The 18,385-nt window shown below is 48.8% G+C and overlaps 1 protein-coding gene across 1 annotated transcript in view; it reads right to left on the bottom strand.

The window, feature by feature from the left end:
• The window catches only part of LOC137641623 (F-box only protein 27-like), a 117,658-nt gene that overhangs the window by 88,854 nt on the left and 10,419 nt on the right, over nucleotides 1-18,385 (bottom strand). The window contains exon 2 of the mRNA XM_068374354.1: nucleotides 7,439-7,546. Within this exon, the coding sequence (XP_068230455.1) occupies nucleotides 7,439-7,502 (64 nt within the window). The 5' untranslated portion in view covers nucleotides 7,503-7,546. The remainder of the gene's footprint in view (nucleotides 1-7,438; nucleotides 7,547-18,385) is intronic.

Raw genomic sequence — 18,385 nt, 5'->3', positions numbered from 1 at the left:
TTCCAGTGAAAAGCTAGATGGTATTGAAGAGGACGGAGGTGTAGTCTTCCTAGAGACACAAATTGATCCACGGATGACAGCGTCCCTACCAGACTCATCCACAGCCTGACTGAGCAGCGTTCCTTCTTCAGCATCTTCTGGATGGATAGCAGGGCTGGGGGCTGATCGTCTTGTTGTTCAGCAACGTCCTCATCAGAGGGTTCCTCATCCGAAACTGATGAGGAAACGGCAACGGAGTGGGCAACGTCTGGCTCACTGAATCCGGTCGCACTGGTGGATGCGTGACGGAGCCGGACGCAATATCATGGAACTGCTGCACAGTCTGTGAACTGTCAACAACCATGGGTGCGCGAGGAAGCACAGCGTCAACCCGAGACTGTCTAGACCGTCTGGGTTGTGCAGTCAACACCCTACCGGGTTGCTGAGGTTGACGCACTGCGTCAAAACAAGTCACCTCTGCTGGTTGTTTAACGTCCTGAACGTCAACAACCACCTCCGAGCGTCGCTTAACGTCAACGTGCGGCTGGCAACCCACACTGGGTCGCATCGGTGGAGGAACCACCTCAACTGGCAGACGCGAGTAGGTTACCTCAGCGTCAACAGGGCGCACAACCGACCGGTTGGAAGGTTGTTGGCCAGAAGGTTCTTCTCCGCATTTAAGTCCTCTATCAAGGACGCAAGCTTGGACTGCATGTCTTGCAGCAAAGCCCATTTAGGGTCTACGGGAGCATGTGTGGCAACAGACGGGGTTAGCGACTGAGGCGGAACCGTTTACCATCCCTGACAGCCTTGTTATGCGTGACATAAAGTACAGCAAAACTTCAAAGGCTCGACAACAGCTGTGAAGTTGACCTTTAAACAACTTGGAGCGTCTCGTGGCTAGGCGCCAGGGAGAGTCTACCAGAATTGAGAAGTCTATCTAGGCAGAGGCATGAACTCCCAAGCCGAGAACTTCTCTCGTGTCATATCAGACTCTCGCTCTATAAACCAGTTTAAAAGAAGGGAAAGCAAAGGCTGTATCCCCCAAACTCCTCCTGGTGAAAAACCAGTCGCCTAGCCAACGTAACGCTCTCTAGGAGAGCGAGAGAGCACTAGCTTAAAAACAACGGCTTCGAAGTAGCTAGGCCTAGTGTAAGCTCTGACGTTTAGGCGAACGAGGAGCAGCAGTTACAAAAAGATCCGGACGAAGATCCTTAAAAAAAATCATCATGATTTAATTAAAGTCCATAGGAGGCTAAGCAGCTTTAGGCTCCTCTCCATCTGACAGAGTCCTCAAGGGAATATCAGTAGGAGGGAGAACAGCAACTTCCTCATCTACAGGAACCTTGTCCGATAAAAGCTGAGTCTCTCACTGGTGCATTAGTAGCGGACCAGAACGCAACGTCATGTAACTGCTTGACAGTCTGTGAACTGTCAACAACTGAACTGTCAACCACAACAGGTGCGTGAGGACGCACAGCGTCCACTCGAGACTGCTTTGACTGCCTAGACTGAGCAATCAAAACAACTCTAGAATGCGGAGGTTGACGCACAGCGTCAAAACAAGTCAACTCCGAATGTTAGTGAACGTCTTGAACGTCAACAGGAGCATCAGCCAGTGGCCTAACGTCCAAATGCGGCTGAAAAACCACACGAGACCACATCGAGTGTGGTTCTAAACAACCTGACTGACGTGACTAAGCTACGCCAACGTCAACAGTAAGCACAAAGGAACGTTAGGTTGGCTGAAAGCCAGGATATCGATGAGATAAACGGCTAGACTCAACGGACTAATCGGCAGAATAGTCTTCCATAAGGGAGGCAAGCATATACTGCATGTTTTGCCATACAACCCATTAAGGATCAACGGAAATGGTTGTGGTAATAGACGAGGGTAACGTCTGTGACCGCAACACTTTGCCTACAAAAAAAGACTCTCGGAGTCTGTGTTACGCTTTTGTTAGGCGGCGAGCAGTTATCCGATGACTGCATAGGGTCAGAGCTGTCCTAATGGCTGTAACCAGGATGCTGGACCTGTCCTGAAAGGACTGACTTTCGCTTAAGGGCTTCGAAACCTTGTGACAGGTTTCTTATGCGAAAAGCCTACGGATGGCGAGGAGAAACAACGTTTCTCTCGTCTTATGGTAGGGGAGATCTTGGTAAGATACACCCGATACCATAGAGGGAAAACGTCTGTTCGTTGGTCAAGGCCTCTCGAACCCATAAGTCGTTTGACATTACTTCTCCCCTGGGCTTGGGAGCTTGCAAGAGGTCCCGGACTAGGTGAACGACAGGCACGAACAGACGAACCCTCGGACGCAACACTGTGGAAGTCAAGTTTGCGCCTCGGACGCAACACTGTAACACTTTGCGCATATCACTTTATCACTTCGATTTTCTGTTTTGCACTTATTTCTACCTGAAACACGCAATTCTACCCTTCATAAAGTTAGTAATTGCGAAATTAGTCGTATAATGCAAGCTCATAATACCAGCAAATAACAGAAAACATATTTCAAGATAAAAAGAAAAATCAGTGGCTGGGAAAGAGACTAAACACTAGTTCATATAACTACGTTTTCAATCTCTCACCGCACATAGCCTGGGGACGAGAATAAAAACCTAAAAACGTTTTATCCTTCCTCCCCGTACAGCGACTAGGGACGAGAGTAACACGAGAACATCGTTACCCGCTTGAACGGAACGTTTTCTCTCCTCTCTCTCCCTCCGTCTCTATCTCTCTCTCTCTTTCTCTCTTGATTTCGCACCTAAGAGAAGAGCCCAATTATATATCGTCAAAAAAACATGTTATTTGACTAAAGGAAAAAACTGAAAGGTTTTTCAAATAAAAAGTTCCTTTAAAATAGAATTTAAAACATTTAAGCTAAGAAAGAATGAACAAAACGTCAGAATCGATTTACTCTTACTGCAAAGTGAAACCGTGATACACTCTCTCTCTATCGTAGCGATAGAGCGCATGTTGAACGTCCTGAACGTCAACAACTGCGTAGCATAAAAAACTAAACGTTAGTTCATCTTTGAAAATAGTACGAAGACTATCAAAGAAATTCTTTCATAAAATATTACATTTAAAAAGTTTTAAATCCTTAGCTCTTTAAAAGCTAAAGACGATATAAAGGGCTCAACGTTGATTAACTTCGGTTTCCAAGTTAGGACCGCCTACTCTCAGGAAAGGTCTATATAAACAAAGCATTAAAATATATTTTTATATGTTTATAAAAAATGGAAAGTTAATCGAAGAGGCCTAATAAAGGCGGAGAGATATAAAATATATAGAGGAAAATCTATAACGTGATAAGATAATTACTAAAAGCCTAAACACAATTCCGTCTAAGGGAAGGGTCGGCCATTTAAAAGTGAAAGAAAGTCCATACTCTCTTTGTCACCATAATTAAATCTATCCAAAACGAGTTCAAGTTTTAAGATGAAGATAAAACACCTGCATAGCGAAAGCTTAAAACTAGAATAGTGTACTTCACCAAATAGTTGTGAAAACAAATCCAGTTAGCAACAGCGAATTAGTAGGTCTTGCCGGTAGCCCGACAGAGAGAAAATTGAGTTCTTTGTTTACAATGAGTACTGGGTATCTGAACGACAGATGGCGCTGTTGAGTACACCCCCTACCTGTGTAGCGATCGCTGGCGAATTTTTCCGTAGAGTTTTCTGTCGAGCAACAGAGTTGCAGCTATTATAATCACCGGCTAAGTTAAATATTGAAAAATATATACACACACACACACACACACATACACACACACACACATATATATATATATATATATATATATATATATATATATATATATATATATATATATATATATATATATATATATATATATATACATATATATATATATATATATATATATATATATATATATATATATATATATATATACACACATATATATATATATATGTATATATATATATATATATATATATATATATATATATATATATATATATATATATATATATATATATATATATATATATATATATATATATATATATATATCTAAAGTAGGAAGATGTGATGTAGTTCTAAGGGAAAAGTATGGGAAATATGTCTGGGTAATAAGCAAAGCTCTACCTCCAGTTTGTTTCTTCATTATGATCAGAGATAAATGTAAACAATACATTGGTTGCCATTTTTTATCATGCTTTTTAGCATGTTTAAGAAATGCATGATATAAAATCGCCTTTAATATTTGTGCCTGTTTTAGTTTAGGGTACTGTAGTACATGCATTAAGTGTCCTGTACATTAAAGGGTAGTTTGTTAACAGTACTACGTACAAGGGAAGGTTTTAAAAGTCTGAATATACATGTTGAATAAATAGGTAAATATGGTGTCACTACTTCGCGGATTTTCACCTATCGCGGCCGCGTCTGGAACCTATCTACCGCGATAAACGAGGGTTCACTGTATAAAGATTATTGTTGGGATAGATCTCTGAGAGATGATTTTGTGAGTGGCTTAAGGTCTGCAAGCATTCTGGGTGGTTTGTTACAAGACTTGGAAAACAAGTCATCTAATGAGTGTGTTGAGAAAGTGAAACTACTGTCATCATTTTCTGCTGATGCTCAGGATATAAAGCCAGAATGCAGTCATCACACAAGCTATGAAGTTAATGACCATAGGCCTAAAGGTATTAAAAAGGTTCCTACTTCATATGTTTGCATAAGGTGTAGTCACCAAGCAAAACATTTTACTAATGATTGTTTTGCCATGAAATTGAAATGTATTAATTGCTAGAAAACTGGTCACCTTGCTAGGTGTTGCTAATCCACTGCAAAGTCATCGCATGCAGTTTCTGAAGCAGCTCCAAGCGATGCAGCTACGACCCAGGGTGGTGTGGCAATGCAGCATAAGGGGATGGCGCACTGTGACCAGACGGATATTAGTGATGTAGAAGACAGCTGTGAATGGTCTCAAGGAAAAAGGATAAATTCTTTTGTAGGATAAACTCAACTGTGCCTATGTCTGAATCACTATATACAGTATGTTGAGCTGCTTTATTAACAATCAGAAAGTCAATTTTGAAACTGATAGTGGAAGTCAAGTTTCTACAATATGTTAAAGTGATGTAGCCAGAGCCTGTGTTGTTATTTCTCCAACAAAACATCGCGTTCGTGGATACAGTGCAAATGCTATAAATTTATGTGGAGAAACTTATGTAAATGTGACTTATGGTCACAAAATGTTAAAACACAAATTTTAATTATAAATTCCAAGTATGTTAATCTGTTAGGTAGGGATTTATGTCAAAAGATGAATATTAAACTTGTGTTACCTGATGTTACACAACATTCTGATAAGCTAAATAATGTAAATGTGAGTAAATATGATGACATCAGGAATAGAATTTTGTCTGAATTCAAAATATATTCAGGTTATGAATTTCTGTCTGACATCAAACATACTATCTCTTTATATGCCAGGCCAATTTTTGCAAGAGCTTTACCTGTTCCATCGCGTTTATAAATTAAGATAAAAGAGGAGCTTGACAGGTTAACTGCTAGTGGTAAGATATCTAAGGTATATTCCAGTGATTGGGCTTCACCCACAGTTAATGTTATGAAGGATCAGAATCACATCCAAATGTCTGGGGGTTTTTCAGTAACAGCGAATAAATTCCTCAATCCAGTGCAGACTCCATTACCCTCTATTAACGAGGTCATTGCATAAGTTGGCTCTGCAACAGTTTTCTCTAAAATTTATTTGGCACATGCATTTTTAGAGTTACCGTTAGACGGAGACTATAAAATATACAACAATTAACACTTGTGAAGGGTTGTATCGATACAATTACCTCCCATTTGACTTTGGACTAGTCCCAGTATATTCCAGTCATTTATGTTACAGTTACTGAATGACATTATGTGATTATTTACCAGGATGATCTACTTATTTTGTCTCCTAATGTTGATGAGCATACTGTTACCTTGAGGAGAGTATCAAATACTCTTCAGGATTCTGGTATCAAAGTTAATAACAATAAATGTTCCCTTTATACAGATGAGGTGCTTTATTTAGGATATATCTTTAATAGTAAGGGGGTGCATACTGACATTGGAAAAGTTTGTTCCAGTACTGATGAATCAGGTACCTGCCTACGAAGCAATTGAGGGGGAAGCCCACTCAAGTGACAGAGCCCTCTCAATTTGGCAGGTAAGGCGATCTTCTCAAGAGGTTGGTAGAACAAAGTTCCTCTTGCTGAGTAGCCTCAGAGTGCTGCAGCCTGGCGAGGCCTCTGAGGTGAACCTCTCTCCAACTCTTTTATGTGAGAAGTTGAGGAGGGCACAAGACCTTCTGGAGGGAACACCCATCCAGAAGCTTTTGGGGGGGGGGGGGAAGGCTGAGGCAGGGGCCCTCCTGGTGAACATACCCAGATAGCTGAGCAAGCTCAGCCGGCCTGCTCACCACCTAGGGATCATGGACATGGCAGGGACTCCGAGGAGAACCTGTCAGCAATGCCTCTGAAGGTGAGGTGTTGCAGAGGGCATCTCTGCATGGGGCATGAGACCTTCTAGAGGGAATGCTTCTCCAGAGGATCGAGGGGAAGGCCGAGGCCAAGCCTATACAGAGGCAGGATGGAAAAACGAAGTTTATCCTTCTGAGTCTGCAGTCATTGGTGCTGCTGCTTCACTATGGGAAGCCATCGAGCCCTCCAAAACTTTGTGTTATTCATAGGGTCAAGCAATCAACACTTTTGCTTATTCGTCCTCCGAAGAAGACAGTACGAGCCATCAACATTCTTGCTTACTTGGCCTCCGAAGAAGACAGTACGAGCAGAGTCCGCGGGAAGAAACAAGGCACCAGAGAAAGAAGTCGAGAGTTCTTTACCTTCGGGGAAAACCACAAGGGAAAAGAATCTCTTTCAGACTTCTGTCACCTATCGAACCCTTCCCCGAAAGTACTTTTGTTTACAACTAATTTTATTTTGGATCCATCCAGCCAAAAACAAAACTGGTGTAATACACTAGGTGAGGGTGTGAGCGGGGTGGCCAGTTTATCACGCGCTTATTTGTAGCAGCTTGTTACACCTCGTGTAAAAACTTTACAACTAGTTTCCAGCTATGCCAGAACAATATATCCATGATAAATAGCAAAGGGTTTGTATGTGTGTAGGAACAAAAAGATTTTGCGAATATCAGTTCTTTATATTATGTTAAAAGTCGACAACAAATGTCCTTGCTGGGGTCTATTGGAATCACCTACCCTTGGCAAAACAAAGTTATTTGCACTGGCAATACTGTCTCAGGGTGTCAAAACCAAGTAATAAAGAAGAGCAAATCAATGAACTATCACTGCACTACATATAACCAAAATTTGAATTAAGCAGTAAGATAAAGATTCCCATTAACTAAACTGTGCACAGACTAGAAGCATTCCAGCATATAAAAGATAATGGGCAAATAAAAACTCACCTTCAGGAATATCTAATGGTGAACCAGCCACATCAGAGACTAAATATGAGCCTTTGTTCCCCATTGGAGTAGAGTATATAACAATAGAAGGATCTTCAATCAATATTCCTGAAATGAACCAGTTAATATACCGTAAATGTTTAATTCTCTCAAAAGATTTCAAATAGCTATCTTCTGTGACATGCTATTACAATGAAATCAGTTGCAACTACAGCTCCAGTTATCCTGAGAGCATAACACAAAATAAAAAATAAACTATAAAAACTAAATGCAAAAAATACAATATTTCATAATGGTACAAAGGTATGCAATTATAAGAAAGGACAAATTCATAGATAATTTGTATTTTTCCTAACCATACAAAACTTAGCTATTTAATTAGGGTATTACTTTCGGCGTAGCTGAAATGACGAGCCATTAGATTTTCAACAAGGGTTAACTACCCCCTCGCTAGTTAGCGAGGGGGTATGGGAGGGGTAGCTAGCTACCCTTACCCCCCTTACACACCGGTGAGTATCTCACTTTGCTTAGAGGTAGGACTTCACGGGGGACAGGGCTGGCGAGCAAGTTTGATTAAATAGCTAAGGTTTGTATGGTTAGGATAAATACAAATTATCTACGAATTTGTCATTTGTTCCGTAACCGAAATACAAACCACGCTATTTAATTAGGGCGACTTAACCCTTAGACGGTAAGTCCCAGCCTTACTGGCTTTGGCTTTTACCCGGGGACTCAGTATCTGAGTGTGTTAGCACCTAAGATAAGGAGTCCCTGCACCTCGCAAGTGCCTTGTTCTGCAAGGACCGCGGCCTACGTAAGCTAGTGCGTGGAGGAGTGAAGTGTGACTCGTCCTAGGAAGTTGACCTGGAGTCCTTTAGATGGAAATCTAGGTTAGGACGATCCCAATACCACCTCGTCAGGGTATGGGGACGTGACAGTATTAACTTAATATTAGGAACACAAGGAAACATGGTTTACCTGCAGTGGTTCGAGGTCAGCTGTGCAGAGAACCCAGGATGCTTTCCCCAAGAGAGGGGAGAATGAAGAAAAGAATAAGGGCCAGTCATACCTTTTCATTCATGCATACTAAAACCGGGTAACAATGCCCTCAACCTTCTGCTACTTGTCCATTAAGGAGCCTGAGGTTTGAACCAGCTGTTGTGCAGCCACCACAGGGCCGATAGAGAACATATCGAGCCTCCTGTGGGTCACATCTTGCAGGTAGTGGGCTGTGAAGGTCGTTTGACGCTTCCAGACCCCAGCTTGAAGAACCTGCGTCACAGAGTAATTTCTCTTGAATGCCAGAGACGTAGCAATGCCCCTGACATCATGTGCCCTAGGGCGACGTGACGGAGGAGGGTCAGGATTCAGGGAATGGTGGATAACCCTGCGAATCCAAGCTGAGATTGTATTCTTGGTGACCCTCCTCTTCGTCCTTCCTGTGCTCACAAACAATGATTGCACTCGAGGACGAATTGCAGCTGTTCTCTTAAGATAGAGCCTCAGACTCCTTACTGGGCACAGTAGGAGATGGTCTGGGTCATCTGTTACAGAACGGAGACTCGAAACCCGGAAGGAGTCGAACCGAGGGTCCGGCATCCCTGGATTCTGAGTCTTAGCTACTAACTCAGAGATGAATCTGAACGTTACCTCCCCCCATCCCCTTGAATGGGCGATGTCATACGAGAGACCATAAAGTTCGCTGACTCGCTTGGCCGAGGCCAGAGCGAGCAGGAACACCGTCTTCCAAGTCAGGTGGGGATCAGGAGCCTGAGGTAAAGGTTCGAAGGGAGGTCTCTTAAGAGACCTGAGAACTCGAACCACGTTCCATGGAGGAGGTCTCACTTCCGACTGGGGGCAGGTAAGTTCATAACTTCGTATGAGTAAAGAAAGTTCTTGCGAATATGGGCTCCTTCTAAGATTCTTCCCTCCCCTGGGTGACTTCTTGCCTTTCTAGTCCTTGACTGGAAAGGGCTTAGACCCCACTGTCTTAGCTTCCTTTGATTTGGAAGGACGTGGTTGCTGAGGCGCTGGTTTATAGGGCTTGAATATCAAAGCCAAATACTGTATAGGAGGGAGTCTCAGTGACTTCCTACACCTCTCCGCCGCCTGCTACACCTACTTAGGCTCAAACAGGTTCGTTCCCAGAAAGAATGTCTGAGCCTGAAGTTTTGGTGCTAGAGGACTCCCAGTATTTCCTTGGAGTCCTTGACTCCCTCTCAGGAGGGATACAGGACTCCCATCACCACGGAGGCAGGCTCTTCTCCACCTATGTGATTGGGGAACGTCTCATCTCCCGTGACTCTCCTGAGGGCGAGGAAACTTCGTCCGAAGGTGAGGGAGAAAAGTCTGAAGGGGGATTCCTGCCTCGAAGACTTACGAGGAGACAGCTACGTTCTCGGAGAAGTTACCTTGTCGAAACTCCTCTTTTCCTCTTCGGGGGAGTGGTTGCAGTCAAGGATTTGTGGCTCCATTCAAAGAGGACAGCTTGAAAGCCTGTGCTACTGCTCTGATTAGAGCCCAAAACCAGGCTGCCGGCCGCAGTTGCGCTGTCAGACACTCCCTCCGGAAGGGGAAGTCGCCTGTAAAAAGATAAGGACGGCATGTCCCTGGACCTTTCTGGAACCTTCCACCCCTCCCCCCCCAGCAAGCGTGCTGTTCTGTGCTGGGGGGGGGGAAATGTGGCAATGGCGCCCCTACCTCGCATTGTCCGGCAGCCTCGCGCGGGGGAAGATATTGGCGACTGCGCTAGGGAGCGCGCTAGTGCTCGCGCGATGGGAAATAACCCCGGGGTCGCGCACGAGCCACCGTTGAAACGCTCGCGCGCCCGCACGCACGGGATTTGTGGCTCCATTCAGAGAGGACAGCTTGAAAGCCTGTGCTACTGCTCTGATTAGAGCCCAAAACCAGGCTGCTGGCCGACGGTTGCGCTGTCAAACACTCCCTCTGGAGGGGGAAGTCGCCTGTAAAAAGATAAGGACGGCATGTCCCTGGACCTTTCTGGAACCTTCCTCTCCCCTGGCAAGCGCGCTGTTCTCTGCTTGGGAGGGGGGGGAATGTGGCAATGGCGATGTGGCAGCCTCGCGCGGGGGAAGATATAGGCGACTGTGCTAGGGAGCGCGCTGGCACTCTCGCGATGGAAAATAACCCCAGGGTCACGCGCGAGCCACCGTTGAAACGCTCGCGCGCCCGCGTGGGCGAGACTTCATAGGGCGCGCAGGAAACAGATTAATGTGCAGGAACAGAATGAAGAGCCCGTGCAGACCAGAAGCGCGCGCGAACGAGATTGTTGGCGCTTGAAGATTGACAGCGCTTGCACACGCAAGAAGATCGTCAGCGCTTGCGCGCGTAAGAAGATTGTCGGCGTTTGAAAATCGTCGTCGCTTGCTCGCGTAAGAAGATCGTCGGCGCGGGAAACCATCGGTGCCTGCACGAGGACGATCGTCGGAGCTTACGCGCGTGGGAACATCGTCAGCACTTGCGCGTGAAAGATCGTCGGCACTTTGCGCGCGTAAGAAGTTCGTCGGCGCTCGAAGATCGTCGGAGCTTGCGCGAGTAAGAAGATCACCAGCGTTTGCGCGCTCGAAGATCATCGGCGCTTGCGCGCGTGAGAAGTTCGTCGGCGCTTGCGTGCGTAAGAATATCGTCAGCGCTTGCGCGCGATCGGCGCTCGAAGATCGTCAGTGCTTGCACGCGTAAGAAGTTCGTCGGCGCTTGCGCGCGTAAGAAGATCGTCAGCGCCAGCACATGAAAGAAGATCGTCGGCGCTTGCGCGCGTGGGAAGTTCGTCGGCACTAGCGCGCGTAAGAAGATCGTTGGCACTTGCGCGCGAAAGAAGATCGTCGGCGCTTGCGCATGTAAGAAGATCATCAGCGCTAGCGCGTGAAGAAAATCGTCGGCGCTAGCGCGTGAAGAAAATCGTCGGCGCTAGCGCGCATATGAAGATCGTTTGCGAGCATGCGCGTGCGCGCTAGGACGAAAGGTCCGCTGACAGGACGATCAGGAACTCGGTAGGTCAGCTGGCAGGACGATCAACACTGGAAGATCTGCTTGATACTCCGAGGAAGTGTCTCCATGAGAGACCTCTCCCGCGAACGGAAGAGGTGCCCTTTGTAGAAGAGACTAGTAGATACTCGCAGGCTGAACAGGATGTCTCTGAAAGGCAGTCTCAGGAACAGCAGGAACAGCAGGCGAGCGCTTGCGCGCAATTGCGCACAGGAGAACGTTGGCGCACAATGTGAGAAAGCCCCTTTTGCCCCAAAGGGATCGGTGCCCGTTGGACAACGGGGTGCGTGGGCGCCCACAGCGTCAGCAGCCATGAACGGAGACGGTAGGTCAGCAGGTCTAGGAGATGGCGAACAATTCTGCGGAGAGATCCCGAACAGCAAGCTGGACCAAACAGGAACAATCCTCCGAAGAGGAGGCTCTATGAGTGGCCTCTCTCGCGAACGAGAGAGGTGAACACTTCGTAGAAGAGACTTGAAGGCACTGGTGATGGCGCCCCTTAGAGCCGAAGGATCAGCAAGCTGACCTATAAGGAGCATAACCCCCCGAGGACCAAGAAACCCCATCCAGGAAATATAAGGTATGAAAAGTTCCCCCTCTGCAGGGGGAAAAACTCACACCTGGGAAGGGAACCTCCCCCTCGGAAGGGAAGTTACCTACCCCTGGAGGCAAACCTCCTAGCGTTCAAAGACGAACTGAAGAGCTGACAGTTGTCACGGGAGAACTTCTAAGAGAAGGGAACGCCCATGACGATGTCCTAGAGAGACGGCAGCGACAGAAGACTCCCCAGGCACAAACAGGACAGCTCTGCTACGTTGGCACACTTTAGTCAAACGAAGTAACTGCATAGTTAACTGTGAAAATGACAAATTCGGAGATAATTTGTATTTTTCCTAACCATACAAACCTTAGCTATTTACATAGGGTTTACTTTCGGCGTAGCTGAAATGACGAGCCATTAGAATTTAACGAGGGTGTATTACCCCCGCACTAGTTAGCAAGGGGGTAGGGGAGTGGTAGCTAGCTACCCCTCCCCCCCTCACACACCGGTGAACTGCTTCACTTCACTTAGAGGTATGACTTGCCTTGGGGGACAGGGCTGGCTGGCAAATATGTGTAAATAGCTAAGGTTTGTATGGTTAGGAAAAATACAAATTATCTCCGAATTTGTCATTTGTTCCGTAACCGAAATACAAACCACGCTATTTACATAGGGTGACTTACCCTTAGGAAGGGTGGAAAGTCCCCAGCCTTACTGGCTTTGGCTTACCCGGGGACTCAGAATCCGAGTGAACAGCACTCCAAGAAGTGTGACTTGTCCTAGGAAGTCGACCTGAAGTCCTTTAGCTGGAATTCTAGGCTAGGACGTTCCCAATACCACCTGGTCAGGGTATGGGGGACGCGACAGTATTAACTTAATACAGTTACTAGGAACACAAGGAAGCATGATTTACCTGCAGAGGTTTGAGGTCAGCTATGCAGAGAACCCAGGATGCTGCTTTCCCCAAGAGAGGGGAGGATGAAGAAAGAAGTAAGGGCCAGACATACTTCTTTCATTCATGCAGTCTAAAACCGGATAACAATGCCCTCAACCTTCTGCTACCTGTCCATTAAGGAGCCTGAGGTTAGACCAGCTGTTGTGTAGCCACCACAGGGCCGATAGAAAACGTATCGAGGCTCCTGTGGGTCACGTCCTGCAGGTAGTGGGCTGTGAAGGTCGTTAGACGCTTCCAGACTCCAGCTTGTAGCACCTGCGTCACAGAGTAGTTTCTCTTGAAGGCCAGGGACGCTGCCATGCCTCTGACATCGTGTGCTCTAAGGCGACGTGACGGAGGAGGATCTGGATTCAGGGCGTGATGGATGACCCTTTGAGTCCAGGCTGAAAAGGCATTCTTGATGACCCTCCTCTCCGTCCTCCCTGTGCTCCCAAACAGAGTTTGCACGTGAGGACGAACTGCAGCTGTTCTTTAAGGTAACCCCTCCGACTCCTTACTGGGCATAGTAGGAGAAGGTCTGGGTCATCTGTTACAGAACGGAGACTCGAAATCCAGAAGGAGTCGACCGAAGGTCCGGGATTCCCAGATTTTGAGTCTAGTAACCAACTCACGGACAAACCTGAACGTTACCTCCACCTATCCTCTTGAATGGGCGACGTCGTACGAGAGACCATGAAGTTCACTGACACGCTTGGCCGAGGCCAGAGCGAGCAGGAGCACCGCCTTCCAAGACCGGTGACGATCAGAAGCCTGGCGTAATGGTTCGCAAGGCGATCTCTTAAGAGCCCTAAGAGCCCGAACCATGTTCCATGAAGGAGGTCTCACTTCCGACTGGGGGCAGGTAAGTTTGTAGTTTCGTATGAGCGAAGAAAGATCCAGCGAGGAGGAAATGTCTATTCCTTTCAGCCTGAAGGCCAGGCTTAAGGCTGAGCAATAGGCTTCCACCACCGAGAGAGAAAGGTGCATTTCCTCACGCCGATGTACAATAACTCCGCTATGCTGGAATAGTGGCATCAAGGGGAGAGGTACCGCTCCCACGACACCAACCACAGAAGACTCTTCACTTCGCCTGGCAGACCCCTGCGGATGACTTTCGCAGGTGTCGAGACATCCGCTCCGCAACTTGCTGCGAAACGCCTCTCTGTGTGAGGAGATGCTGGATGGTCTCCAGGCGTGAAGCCGAAGCGATGCTACGGCTTGTGGAAGATGTTGCAGTGTGGTTGTTTGAGTAGCTCGTGTCATGGGGCAGCTCTCTCAGGAGTTCCGTCAGGAGATGCAGAAGATCCGGAAACCACTCTGCATGACGCCGCAGCAGAGCTATCAAGAGTCATCGACAGGTTGACCGATAGTCTGGTCTTGTTGAGCCCCCTTCTCAACAGACAGAATGGTGGGAAGACGTAGACGTCGATGTTGTCCCACCGTGTAGGAAGGCATCTTGCCAGAGTGCCTTGGGGTCTGGGACTGGGAGTAGTACAGCGGCAGCTTCAAAATTCAAGGCTGTCGCAAACAGGTCCACAAGGTCAGGACTTGTTGGCTACCAAGGGCCGAAGACCACTCGGTACTCTCTATCTGTGAGGCCCTGCTCAGACTGACGGAGAGCACATTCCTTCGTCCAGAATGAAGCGAACCGAGGGTATTGAGTGGGCTTCGGTTCATCTCAGTATCTCTACTACAAGATGAGAAAGTTGTCGTTCACGGAGTGACTCGCCAGGGTCTGTTGGAAGTGTTGAAGGGCCAGAATACGGCCTTCATTCCTAGCAGATTGAAGTGGAAGAACCCTTCTGGTTCCAACCATAGGCCTGATTCAGAACGTGCGCCCCACCCCCCTTGTTTTGACGAGTCCGAGAACAGGATCAAATGCGGGGGAAGGACGAGAAGATCCATTCCCTTGCAAAGGTTCCCGTAGGTCAACTACCACTGCAGGTCCATTCGTTCCGCAGGTCCCGAAAGGGACCAGAATGTCCGGGGAATCGTTGTCTTGATTCCACCGGGACTTAGGCCACCGAAGCAGGGATCTCATCCTGAGGCGGCCGTTGGAACTAGCCTGGCCAAGGAGGAAAGGTGACCTAGGAGGCGTAACCAAGGTTGGGCTGGAAGCTCTCCTCGTCTGAGGAAAGGTTCTGCGACTCTCTTCAGCCTTGCTATCCTGTCATCTGATGGGAAGGCTTGGAGATTGGAGCCTAATATCATGCCTAGATATACCAGTTGTTGAGATGGAAGCAGAGCAGACTTTTCTAGAATTACCATGATCCCTAGATCTTGGCAAAGTCCCAGAAGCTCCTCTCGGTGTCGAAGAAGGGTCGATTCCGAGACTGCCTGGGTTAGTCAGTCATCCAGAAAGCGAAGGAGACGGATGCCGCTCCTGTGTGGCCATGAAGATAACAGGGTGAAGATTCTGGTGGACACCTGCGGTGCTGTAGAGAGATCGAAACACAGCACCTTGAACTGGTATAACTTGTTGTCTAGGCTGAATTTCAAGTACTTCCTGGAAGACGGACCAGTGTGCACATGAAGTCTTGTGGTCTCACTGCAAGCCAGATTGACTCTGCTGTTCCACGCTGAACGAAGTTTGTTTGACAAACTTGATCAGGGCTGAGAGGTCGAGACAGGTTTCCAGCCTTTCGACGCTTTCTTACGAGAAAGAGTTGAATGAAGAAGCCGGGGGGGGGGGCCGTCGATAACCCTTTGAAGAGCATACTTCTAGAGCATGGTATCGATTCCTGCCCGAAGGGCTAGCCCCTTTGCCGAACCCATGGCATAGGAGCTCAGCGACGCTGGATTCGCTGTCAATGGAGGTAGAGATGTAAAGAACGGGACGCGATATCCTTGGCTGATCACGGAGATCGTGCAGGAATCGGCCCAGAGTTGTTGCCACCTGAACGCGCAACCTTAGGGGGGTTGCCAATCCTAGCGTTTGCGGCCTCGGCCGCTCCCTCAGGATTATTGCCTCCCCAGGAGTACTTCCCGCCCTTCTTGTCTCTGATAAGAGGGGGCTGCTGTTTAGACACCTTGTCTTAGCTGCCAGGGCCGGTTTCGATGTCCTAGGCTGACGAGGCTGTTGTTGTTGAGGCGATGGAGGCTTGTAGGGTCTGGATGTGAGCGCCTTGGAGGAGCGAATCGTGATTCGACTTTCTCCACCTCTCAGCTGTCCGTTCCCCGTCCTTGGGCTCAAACCAAGGTCTGTCCAAGGGTGGAAGAGTGACTGAGCTTGCCGACATCCATGGTTGGGACTTCCGAGAAGAACCTCTCGGTCACTGCATCTCAATGCTTCAACATCGAATTTGCCCACAAGTTCGAAACTTGGTGAGCCGGGAAGCGATGGTGTTCGTGCTCGAGAGGAGGAAAGTTTCCATGGCCTTCCTGGAGCTCTCCTTGGACAAATTCTCAGATCGCAACAGGATGCCCAGAGATCCAAGCCAGACGACCAGCCATGAAGTGGCCCGCATGGCACACTTTGCGGCTATCTCCTGGGTTAAGATCTCCGAAAACGCGAAAGTCACCTGCCGGGCAGAGAATTTCTCGAGAGAAAAACTCCCTGGTAAGTCCCTTCCACGGAAAGGTGGAGAGGAAGGACTAAACCAGGTTCTGAAAAGAAGGAGAAGAATGTTGCCCAGACCTCTCTGAAGATTCTTCCTGCTCTTGCACGTGCCATGCTCTGCGTTTACGGGGTGAAGATCGTGATCTGGAAGTACGCGCTCCAGAAGACTCGCCAGGTTGCCTGTGTTGCGAAAACCCGACGGGAATCGCCCTGGCGCTCGCACAATGATAAAACGTTGGTTCACGCGTGGGCGACGCGCAGGCGCGAGAGCGCGCAGTCGAAAGTGCGCGAGGGCAAGCACGGTTGTAACGCCGAGCGCTGGCAGTCGGGAGACCGATGGTGCGTAGGCTAGCGATGGTGCGTAAGCGAGCGATGGTGAGTAGGCGAGCGATGGTGCGTAGGCGAGCGATGGTGCGTAGGCGAGCGATGGTGCGTAGGCGAGTGATGGCGCGTTGGCGAGCGAAGGCTCACTGGCGGGAATTGCGCTGGCGCTCACGCGCTGGCGCTCGCGCGATGGAAAACCGTTGGTTCGGGTGCGGGCGAACATAGGTGCGCATGCGCTCGGTCGTAAGGCCGAGCGCAGGCGGCCGGGAGACTGATGGCGCGTAAGCGAGCGATGGCGCGTAAGCGAGCGATGGCGCATCTTGGCGAGCGATGGCGCGTCTTAGCGAGCGATGGCGCGTCTTAGCGAGCGATGGCTCGTAGGCAGGCGAAGGCGCGTCTTAGCGAGCGAAGGCGCGTTGGCAAGCGAAGGCGCGTTGGCAAGCGATGGCGAGTTGGCAAGCGATGGCACATTGGCGAGCGGTGGCACGTATCGACCGATTGCGTACAGGAGAGTTAACGCGTGGGCGCGTAGGAAACCTATGACAATTGAAGCGTTGGCGCGTTGAAAACGCTTGCGCGCAGGCGAAGAATCGCGCGGGCGCATAGGAGATCGCTGGCACGTAAGGAGAGCCCAGGGGTGCCTGTGAGGTGTCTTCTGGGCGGCACGGTGTGAAGTGGAAGCGTGCTGGCGCGTTGGGGCGCTGGAACTGGAACCGAACGTGGGCGCGTTGGGGCGCTGGAACTGGAACCGAACGTTGGCGCGTTTGGCGCGAAACTTCAGAAGGGTGCTGCGAGTCCAGAAGACCCTGTGAGCGTCTGTGCGCTAGAGTAGGAACTTCTTGAACTGCGCGTGATGAGGCAGGAACCAGGAGATCATAGGATCGTAGTTGCGTGGCCAGAAGATATCGGCGAGGGTGCAGAACCAGAGAGATCGTCGGCGAGGAGGCGAAGGAAAAAATTCCTTGCCTGCGCCCAGATCCGAAGATCGTGGGCGCGTGGGCGAACGTTGGCGCATATTGCGCACATCAGGAAAGGGGGGCGCAGATGCGCGCTGGCGGGCAGATGAACGTGGAGTTCAGTGAAGAAATAATCTCCCTGCCTGCACCCAGATCCGGAGATCGTGGGCGCGAGGGCGAACGTTGGTGCGCATTGCGCACATCAGAAGAGGGCGATCAGATGTGCGCTGGCGAGCAGGCGATCGTGGGCGTTCAGGAGACCGTAGGCACACATGGCGCGTAGCCGCACAGAAGGTCTCAGAAGAGTTGGCGATCAGGAGATCTACGGCGAGGCTCAGCTACAGGAGGTCGCTGGAGTGTTGATTCAGCAGAAGTCTGGTCCACAGCAGGAGAGCATTTGTGAACTATTGCGCGCGAGCGCGCAGGAGAACGAGGTTGCACAGGTAAAACCTGGCACATAAGGGACTTACTCACACCGTGAGATAAGCCCTTTGCCCCGAAAGGACCGGTGCCCGTTTCGAAAACGGGGAGGAGTGGCGCCCACAGCGCTTCTGCATCCAGGAACGGAGAAGGAAGACAAGAAGATCTGGCAGGTGTCGGAGATCGCGAACGAACTGCCGACAGGAGT

Source organism: Palaemon carinicauda, chromosome 5, assembly GCF_036898095.1.
Source record: "Palaemon carinicauda isolate YSFRI2023 chromosome 5, ASM3689809v2, whole genome shotgun sequence".
NCBI classification, from domain to species: domain Eukaryota; kingdom Metazoa; phylum Arthropoda; class Malacostraca; order Decapoda; family Palaemonidae; genus Palaemon; species Palaemon carinicauda.
This window is presented reverse-complemented; position numbering and strand designations above follow the sequence as displayed.